We start from the raw sequence: 9,482 nt of genomic DNA, 5'->3' as shown, positions 1-9,482 counted from the left end.
TAATTTTAAAAATTGATTTATTTAGTCATATTCATGATCTCTATGGTAGAAATTACATGTCCTTAAAATTTAAGTAAAAAAATCCATCTTAAAAATAGATTTATTACTAGGCCCGTATTTCTACATATGGGGGCTTAGCCGCATAAAAACCGGGGCAATAAATTAATATTCTGGCGCATATTTTGGAAAGCAAAAGACACAGGGTCTGAATGGTCATTTGGAAGAGAAAATTAGGCATTACCCATTGCTATTTAATAATAAAAAAGAACTTGGACTGGTCAATTCTTCAAAGCAGCTCCTCTTGCCGTCAACACGGCGCCCTCTCCGTCCAAAAGCTAAGGGCCACACCGTTCCCTCTCCCTCTCTTCTCCCCTGCATAATAAAGAGTGATCCTCTGGTTCCTAATCTCCAGCCAGAGCAGGGGAAGAGAGAGAGATAGAAGAGAGGGACGCTTGTTTCTATTTTGCCTCTCTGCATCACCTCATCTCCCCTTCAACTTCTTCTTCGTCTTCTTTTACAAACCCAAAGCATACATCATCTCATTGCTCTTTCAAATCCAAGGAGAAGAATAGGAGAAACTAAAGCGAGGGAGAGAAAGAGAAAGAGGCTTTCTTTTTGTTTCTCTGCAACACCCAGTTTCTTCCTTTTACAATAAACCCAACCATTTAATATTTATCTTTTCTCTCTCTAAACCCATTAAAACCCACTTTTTTTTTATCTGGGTTTTCTCTTTATTTATCTTGATTTTGTTTTTGTGCCCCTTTAATGGCTTCTTGGGTTCTCTCGGACTGTGGTTTGAGGCCACTTCCAAAGGTCTCTCCTTTTCCTAAGCTTACCCCAAGGCTCAGACACTCTCTTCCTTTGGGTTTCTCTGCGAAAAGAGCAGATCTCAATTCAAAGGTTTGCAGGGTTGTTTCTGTAGGAAGGGGTGGTTTAAGGGACTGGAAATTGAGAGTGAGTGCTCCGTTGGATCTGAAGGTTGTTTCTTTTGATGAGAGAGAAATAGAAGGGGAGAAATTCGACCCTGCAGCTCCCCCTCCTTTCAAATTGGCAGATATCAGAGCTGCAATTCCAAAGCATTGTTGGGTTAAGGATCCATGGAAATCAATGAGCTATGTTGTGAGAGATGTTGTTGTGGTTTTTGGGTTAGCTGCTGCTGCTGCTTATGTCAACAATTGGTTGGTTTGGCCCCTTTATTGGGCAGCACAGGGCACCATGTTTTGGGCTCTCTTTGTTTTGGGTCATGACTGGTTGGTCTCTCTCTCTCTCTCTTCTGTCTTTTATTAGGTGGTATTGGTGCTTAAATAGAATGTGAATTTTTTAATGGTGATTGTGGATTTTGAGGATGTTAAATTTTGGTTGTTGTGCAGTGGACATGGGAGCTTCTCTAACAATGCTAAACTAAACAGTGTGGTTGGGCATCTCCTTCATTCCTCCATTCTTGTGCCTTACCACGGTTGGTAAGTTTTTGTGACCTTTTAAGCCTTTTTCTCTGTTGAAAGTGATTTTTAAACTGCACATTATCCCTCTTAAGGAGAGCATGTGCTTAATTTGCTTCTCTTGCAATGGATGATGAGAATTTTCTGTTCAATTATTTGGACTTGTATATTTGATATTTCTTGTGGATGTTTGGTATTTGGTGCATAACATGGGAATATTTGCATGGGAGGAAATGGATCTACTCTAATCTTTTCCTTCTGAAGTTTTTCTTTCAGCTCATTAAATTGTCCAAATTTCGTGGAACCCAGGTTTTATATACTAGGCTCTTCACTATACCATGTTTCTTGTTGTAAATTGTCATGTTATACTTTTAATTGTAATGCTGATTTAGTGTTGAGTATGACCATTTTCCTACCAGCTTTCTTAATATGATTCTGGCAACTCTTTCTTGTTAATTGTCATAAGTTCTATGGAAATAGCGAGGTGTCTTTTACCTGTACGTGATTCTGCAAAATGGCCATGCGGAGCACTTTAAATGCATTCTGTGTGTGTATTGTATTATTCACATGGCAAACAGTGGTTAAGTCGATGTTGGCATTGCAGGAGGATAAGTCACAGGACCCATCATCAAAACCATGGACATGTGGAGAACGACGAATCGTGGCACCCGGTGAGTATCACTTTCCCTATATCTATCCACAGAATAAATAATTATTTCCTAACTCTAATGAACTGAATCTTCCTATTCTTTCTCAACTCGTAGTTATCGGAGAACATATATAGGAGTTTGGACAATGCTACACGAAAGCTTCGGTTTACCCTGCCTTTTCCAATGTTTGCATTCCCTTTCTATCTGGTGAGTATGGAACTTTGTGCTTCTAAGATTAGTCATGAACTATGCAAAATTTGCTTTCGAAGGAAAAATGAACCATGCTAAGCTTCTTCTTTTACTAATCTTTAAGCCAATTTTTGATGGATTTTAGTGGAGTAGAAGTCCTGGAAAGAAAGGTTCCCACTTCCATCCAGAAGGTGATCTTTTTGTCCCAACTGAGAAGAAGGATGTAATCACCTCCACCTTATGCTGGACTGCAATGGCAGCTTTGCTAGTGGGGCTCTCATGGGTGATGGGTCCACTGCAACTGCTCAAGCTTTATGGTGTTCCCTACTGTGTAGGTTTTTCTTGTATCTTATTATATCAGCTGAATTTGGATATTCACAAATTCAATACTTAGTTTCAGGCATTTATTTGAATTGGGTTCTTGGTGCAGATATTTGTTATGTGGTTGGATCTTGTGACTTACTTGCATCACCATGGCCATGAGGACAAACTTCCTTGGTACCGTGGGAAGGTAAGAATCAGATGGCTATTTGAGATTGTATTTCTTTGCAAGGTTCAGGGCCATTGGTTTGTCTCGAATTTGTTTACATATCCAAAATGCCAAGAAAAACATGCAACGGAGACCTTAATATTTTTTTTAAAAATTGTTAACAGAAACTCAAATATTGATGCTGCAACTTGAGAAATGGCATTACCTTTCTCTTTCTTTTAGTTGGCACATTAAAGTATTAGGCCTCAAACAAAATATTTTCTATAAGTAGTTCCAATTTATTACGCGTTAATTACATCTCAAAAGCTTCAGTTATTGTGGAACATTATGTGTTTTGTGGGTTGGTTGAGGAAAAGGTCTTGAAACTTGGAGAGTTCCTTTAAATTTCCTTCAAGTTGTAAGGAATCTTGGGCTTGGAATAGTTAATCATTTTCTTTAATGTGATGCCATTACAGGAATGGAGTTATCTCAGGGGAGGGCTTACAACAGTGGACCGTGATTATGGAATATTTAACAACATTCATCATGACATTGGTACTCATGTGATTCACCACCTGTTCCCACAGATTCCCCACTACAACTTGATCGAGGCTGTGAGTACTTCACCTAATTGAGATTTTTATTTCCTTCCCTGCATGACTTCGCATCTACTTTACTTTATTATTATTGTGATGTAACGATTCTTATCAAGGAAGGTATGGATCATTGAAAAATCATTGTGCATTAGGACTGCGAATAGAAAAATGATAATAGGCGGGGTGATGTCTTTTTATAGTAGCTCCCACTCTCTCCATTATCATCCATCATATCGCCCAAGGGCATGACAAAATGAAATGTTGTTTTTCTATTGGCCATTGGATTGTGGTATGCTTATCATTAAGTTCTTTACGGGAAGATATAATATGATCCATATGGTCATAATAACAACAATAACCACGTGTTTTATAATCATCCAAGTGATGTGTTCAACACTTGAGACCTTTTGGGACTTGATCCCCTCCATCACCATGGTGATATGGTGATAACTTCATGGTCATGTTGTTATTATGCTTGTATGGATCATATTTTACAGACCCTTTTATTATTAATATTATATTAATTATTATTCTGACTATTATAAATACTAATTTTTAGTACACCTTTTTTTGTGGTTATGTTGCATCTCCTTCTAGGATGCTAGGATATTTCTTAATGTAAGTTTTTTTTGATGTTCAGACTGAGGCAGCTAAGCCTCTGCTTCGGAAGTACTATCGTGAGCCGAAGAAGTCAGGGCCTATACCTTTTCACTTGCTTGATAGTCTCCTAGTAAGTATGAGACGGGACCATTATGTTAGTGACTCTGGAGATATTGTATACTATCAGACCGACCCAGCATTGCGTGGTGATTCTCGAGATTAGGCACTAAGATATGAAGGCTTGCAGATCTACCATCCCTCTAACCACTAATGTATTTTTCCAGTTGGGATTGATAATGTTGGCCTCTATTTTTGGGCCATCACATTTTTTTTCTCTGGTCTAGAGAGAGATGATGCCTCACTAGAATGTTGGGAAATGTCATTCTGAGAATGGGGAATTGGGGCGTCATTATTCTAAGTTTCCTTTGTGTTCTTGAATCAGGGAAGCATTGCAATTCATTTTGCTGAAGGTGAAACTTGTCTTCAGCATCACATAACCAAATTTTGGCTTAGTATGAAAAGATAAAATGGAAAGTTTGTATTTCTTCTGATAAATGAATGGACTCCGTTCAGTTGTCTTTCTTTTGTTGTTGGAGGCTATGATCAGTCCTGAAGCTTTTGCTGTGTGCCTCTCATTTTTCTAACGATTTTTATCCTATTACTTACATGGTTGTGTCCTGCTCCACCACATCCACCATAGAGAGAGAGAGAGAGAGAGAGAGAGAGAGAGAGAGAGAGAGAGGCCTTGCTGCCTGTCTTCCCACCACCTGTTCTCCATTCCCAGTACATCGTGGTTTTCTTTATCCTTGCTCCAAATTTGTCAGTATCTTAATCTTTTGCAAGCTATCCCCAGCTTAGATGTCATTGTTCAATCTACTGGCCTGCTTGTCTGAACCTGAGTCTTATGATTATACATATAACCAAATCGTCACACTAGACAAACTATATAGATGGCCATAAGCTTTTTTGATGGATCTTTAAGCTCGTGAACCACAGTGGGGTCCTTGAGCGATATTGTTCTGTCGTTTACAGTTGGCCCTGTTGCACTCCCAGTTTTCTCATGTTACAGCTTACAGGCATACTTATCCTCTCTTTGGTGTCTTCTATCTCCTCAATTCTTTTCTAGCATCACAGTAAAATTGATTCTGGTCATTGGTACTAATTGCTACAGTTAAGGCTATTTCTATTTCTTAGTGCTTCACACAGGAATGAGCATTTTTGGTGGTTTATCAAGTGGGCTTGAAAGATATGGTTTATAAGAATCCCTACAAATCTATTTTCTCTGTTCTTAATTGAGTGCAATGTATGAGAATGTACTCGGTTGTTTCTATCCTTTTAGACCATTCCTGATGTGACTTGAACAGTGGTGTTAATGGAACTTCTCAAGATTCTACGGGCTCGAGTTCTCAGAAGGGGGAAACCCCTTTCTTCGTTTCTAGTTTCCTTTTCTCCTAGAACCTTTCTTGCAGACAAGCTAGGTTGAATCGGCAGACTCCATATTGATCAATTCAGTCTCTATGGGTGGAGTGTGAATGGACTGAATTTATTTTTTAGACCGATAGCCAAGGGCAAACAGTTTTCTTTTCCCAACACTTTTTCTGTTTCTGTGACTTATCTTTTTATGTGATTTATTTGGGGCATATTTGCGTTTTCCAAGTGAACCGCTCAAATGTGTTGTGAAAGTGTTCAACGGCTAGTGTAACAAAAAAGAGAGAGAGGATGAAACCACCCCTCGCTGACTGTGTTGTTTGAATCTTACAATCTGCACACTGATAACTGTGGTGGCCAAATGCCCATCAACCCTATGAGAACCTTAGCGCTGTATAATCCGTTGCTACAGGAGTAGTGCCCTTCAGTCTCAAAGCGTAATGTATTTTGCAACTTGAGTGACAATGAAGGTCTAATAAGAGAGGGCTATATGAAGATCTTTAAACTAAAATTGTTTTTTCTTTATTAAGTATCTCGTTATCAAACCATACATTTGATTTTGAGGGTTCCAGTTTTTTATATACAAGACATAGAGAACCAAAATTTTTTAGGAAAAGTCCTTCATGAGTTCACAGGTGCAAGAGCAACCTTTTAACAACTCACAAGGTTTATACGGTGTAGAATTTTTTTCAAATAAATCAATTTTGAATATCAAAAAGTTTATTTTTTTTCATGTTCATCATCATGTTAACCCAGATCATGAATTCTTAAATTTTCTTTTTCAACTAAATCAATTTTAAATATCAAAAAGTTTATTTTTTTTCATGTTCATTATCATCTTAACCCAGATCATGAATACTTAAATTTTCTAGGATGGTTTAAGAGGGGGGTCCATATGTATAGTATGAGGAGGCTGACTCAAAGAAACCCCATCCAACAAGATATAGCTCCAGAGCGGTCTGATGTCACAAATATGAAAATAGTAGTACCTGGCATCTGAATGCATCCTATTTCAAAGGAATTTTGAGGTGGACTAAGAGGGAGTTCACCAAAGCCAGAAATTGGGACCAAATGGCTGGACTACAGGCCCCAGAAAAGCTTTTCTAAATAATCATCAAATCTAATTGTCCCAAGCAATGGTTTAAAAACCGGATCGGTGACCCGGATCGGGCTTTTAAAAAATCGGGTGAATCGGTCAGAATAAAATTTCAAAAAAATCCGAAAAAATTATTAAAATTCATTATAAATATTGGTTTTTAGGAATTCAATAAAAAATGAGGGTACTCCATTAAGAATTTTCATGTTTTTGAATGAATATGCGAATATTGATATGTTCTTTCCCTGCATGAACCGCCATTCAGCATTTAATTTACAGTATTTCGTGCTCATCCCTACACTGTTGCTGTTGGGACTCGATATGTGAATAATATGGCTAGGATAGGGTGGCCTCAGAATCATCATCTCTCTCGTTTTCTCTTTGAATAATATGGATTAAAAAAAAAAAAAACAAAATTTCAAACAAATCGATCATGGATTAAAAAAAAAATCACAAATTTTCAAAAAATTCTATCATGGATTACAAAAAAAAATTCGATCATGGATTAAACAAAAAAAATCACAAATTTTCAAAAAATTCAATCATGGATTACATAAAATTCGATCATGGATTACATAAAATTCGATCATGGATTACATAAAATTCGATCATGGATTACATAAAATTCGATCATGGATTACAAAAAAAAACAAACAAAAAAAACAAAAAATTCAATCGTGGATTACAAAAAAAGAAAAAAATAGTTCGATCATGGATTACAAAAAATTCAATCATGGATTACAAAAAACTCTATCATGGGTTACAAAAAAAGCAAAAAACAAAAAATTCAATCATGGATTAAAAAAAAACAAACAAACATTTCGATCATGGATTACAAAAAAAAAACAAACATTTCGATCATACATTACAAAACATTCGATCATGGATTACAAAAAATTCTATCATGGGTTACAAAAAAAAAAAAAAAAACAAAAAAATCGATCATGGATTACAAGAAAAGAAAACAAACATTTCGATCATGGATTACAAAAAATTCTATTATGGGTTACAAAAAACCAAAAAATTCGATCATGGATTACAAAAAAATCTATCATGGATTACCAAAAAAAAAAAAAAAAAAAAAAAAAAAAAAAAAAAAAAAAAAAAAAAAAAAAAAAAATTTCCGTACGGAATCGCCGATTCACTGTTCGGACTCGCCGATTCCGTACAGTGAATCGGCGATTCACTGTACGGAATCGTCCGGTTCTCTCCAGAACCGGACGATTTCCGATTTTTGGGCGATCCGGTTCCTTTTTCACTATTTCCGAGTCGAACCGGGCGAGTCCGGTTCGACTCGGCGTTTTTTAAAACGCTGGTCCCAAGTAAACATTCATGCAAAACTGAACTCCTCAAAGCTAGAACTTCTACTTAATTTTTTTTGATAGATGAGTGGGGATTAGAGGCTCTACCCGTTTTCGAAAGAGTCAAATTTTTGAAAGTGTTAGTGAGAATGGAAGTAATGACCTTAAACTAAGACTTAGGTGGTACTATCACCACGACCCCGGCACCATTCTCAATACTTTTACTTAATTAGTAGTATGCTATCCTAAGATTAGTGACTAATTTCAATTGTGGGAAGCAAAAGACTGAACAAGTGGAGTTAAATTTCAGAAATTTAAAGTTGCAAAGAAATTTTGGGAGTTTGTTGTGCACAAAATATGCTTTGGGAACTTCAAGCCCATGTACAAGTGGAAGGTCCTTATTGTTGCAATCTTGATGAGGTCGTGAACTCCACTTGAGTTATTTCGCTCACATAATTATGTTTAATTTTTTGAAGACCTCTATTTTAAAGGGATTACGTGATGTTTGAAGATCCGACTGATGAAGTCTCAACGTATACTAACTTTGGGTTATGATTCTATGCTGCTACCGACCACCGAATTGGAAGAGTTTCCTCTGGTTGGCACCTTCGTATTGCTAAACTTCTGGTTTCGTCCTGGAATATAAATCACATATAAAGAGCAGCAAACACTACAAATCTGGTGGCCAGTGAACTTCGCTAAACATTGGGCTATGGCATCAGCAGGTATGATTTGGAGAGTGGATCCACCAGATTTTATCTTGCCATTTTTGCTCGCTGATATATTAAAGTAAGAAATATAGAATGGCATGAGTTTGAAATTGGATCCACCATATTTTATCTCACCATTTTTGCTCGTTGATGTATATAAACCAATCATTCAAGAGAAAGATTCACTAAAGCTTTGTCAATTAGTCCCTCCACTATGATTTATGAGATGCTCGACTTTCTCAATCTTCAGAATACTAGAAATTAGCTAGAAATGAATGAAAACATTAACAACTAGATTCATATCGGTATTATGATTGCATAGTCACAAAGACAAAAAAAAAAAGAGCTCTTAGGTAATGTGCAGGTCTCGTATCCTTTTAGATCATCGTTATAACTTTTTCTCAAGTATTTGGAGTCAGATGTCTTGTGTCCTCCAAATGGAGCCTCAAACTGTAAACTCTATTCCACGTCTCATCCAAAAATATGATACATACATATGTTATCACCTACTGTATTTGCTTATGATATCCATGAATATCCCACATGCGACAACCACTTCATTCCCTTTTTTATCCGGGCAGCTTAGAAATTTAGCATTGATATATGGGAAAATTATTCAGACATCTTACTTATCAATTGTTAGTATTTTACCTTTTTCTAATTATTCTAACTCGTGATCATGTGTGTTTTTGGCGGGAATTTTTTAAATTAAATCAAAAGATAGGGTAAAATGTTAAATAGTTCATTATTTTGTGAATTTCAAATAATTTCCAAAATAAGCTGGAGCCCATAATCTACCTTACGTATATCTTTTTTTTTTTTTGGTTGGGTGCATCAATGGGGATTTTGGGCCCTAGCCTTTGGTGAGAATGAAGTAATTCATGGGGCTTGGTGGTACTATGAAACCTCATCCATACCATCTCATTCATACCCCTCTTTTTTTGGGTAAGTAATAAAGTCGTATCTCTCTAGATATCTATCCCTCTTTCTCTCTCTAGATATCT

General features: G+C 36.7%; 1 protein-coding gene across 1 annotated transcript; it reads left to right on the top strand.

The window, feature by feature from the left end:
• Positions 1-410: 410 nt before the first annotated feature.
• Positions 411-4,525, top strand: LOC18433434 (omega-3 fatty acid desaturase, chloroplastic). Its single transcript, XM_006843524.4, has 8 exons — positions 411-1,250; positions 1,371-1,460; positions 2,044-2,110; positions 2,204-2,296; positions 2,424-2,609; positions 2,709-2,789; positions 3,224-3,361; positions 3,984-4,525. Exons 1-8 carry the CDS (start codon positions 766-768, stop codon positions 4,164-4,166), a joined length of 1,323 nt encoding a protein of 440 aa, XP_006843587.2. The 5' UTR covers positions 411-765; the 3' UTR covers positions 4,167-4,525.
• Positions 4,526-9,482: the final 4,957 nt, after the last annotated feature.

The sequence above is a fragment of the Amborella trichopoda genome, chromosome 8, assembly GCF_054954075.1.
Source record: "Amborella trichopoda isolate Santa Cruz 75 chromosome 8, AtrichopodaSantaCruz75HAP2 v2.0, whole genome shotgun sequence".
NCBI lineage: Eukaryota > Viridiplantae > Streptophyta > Magnoliopsida > Amborellales > Amborellaceae > Amborella > Amborella trichopoda.
The sequence above is the reverse complement of the archived record's forward strand: the minus strand, read 5'-3'. Positions and strand labels throughout refer to the sequence as shown.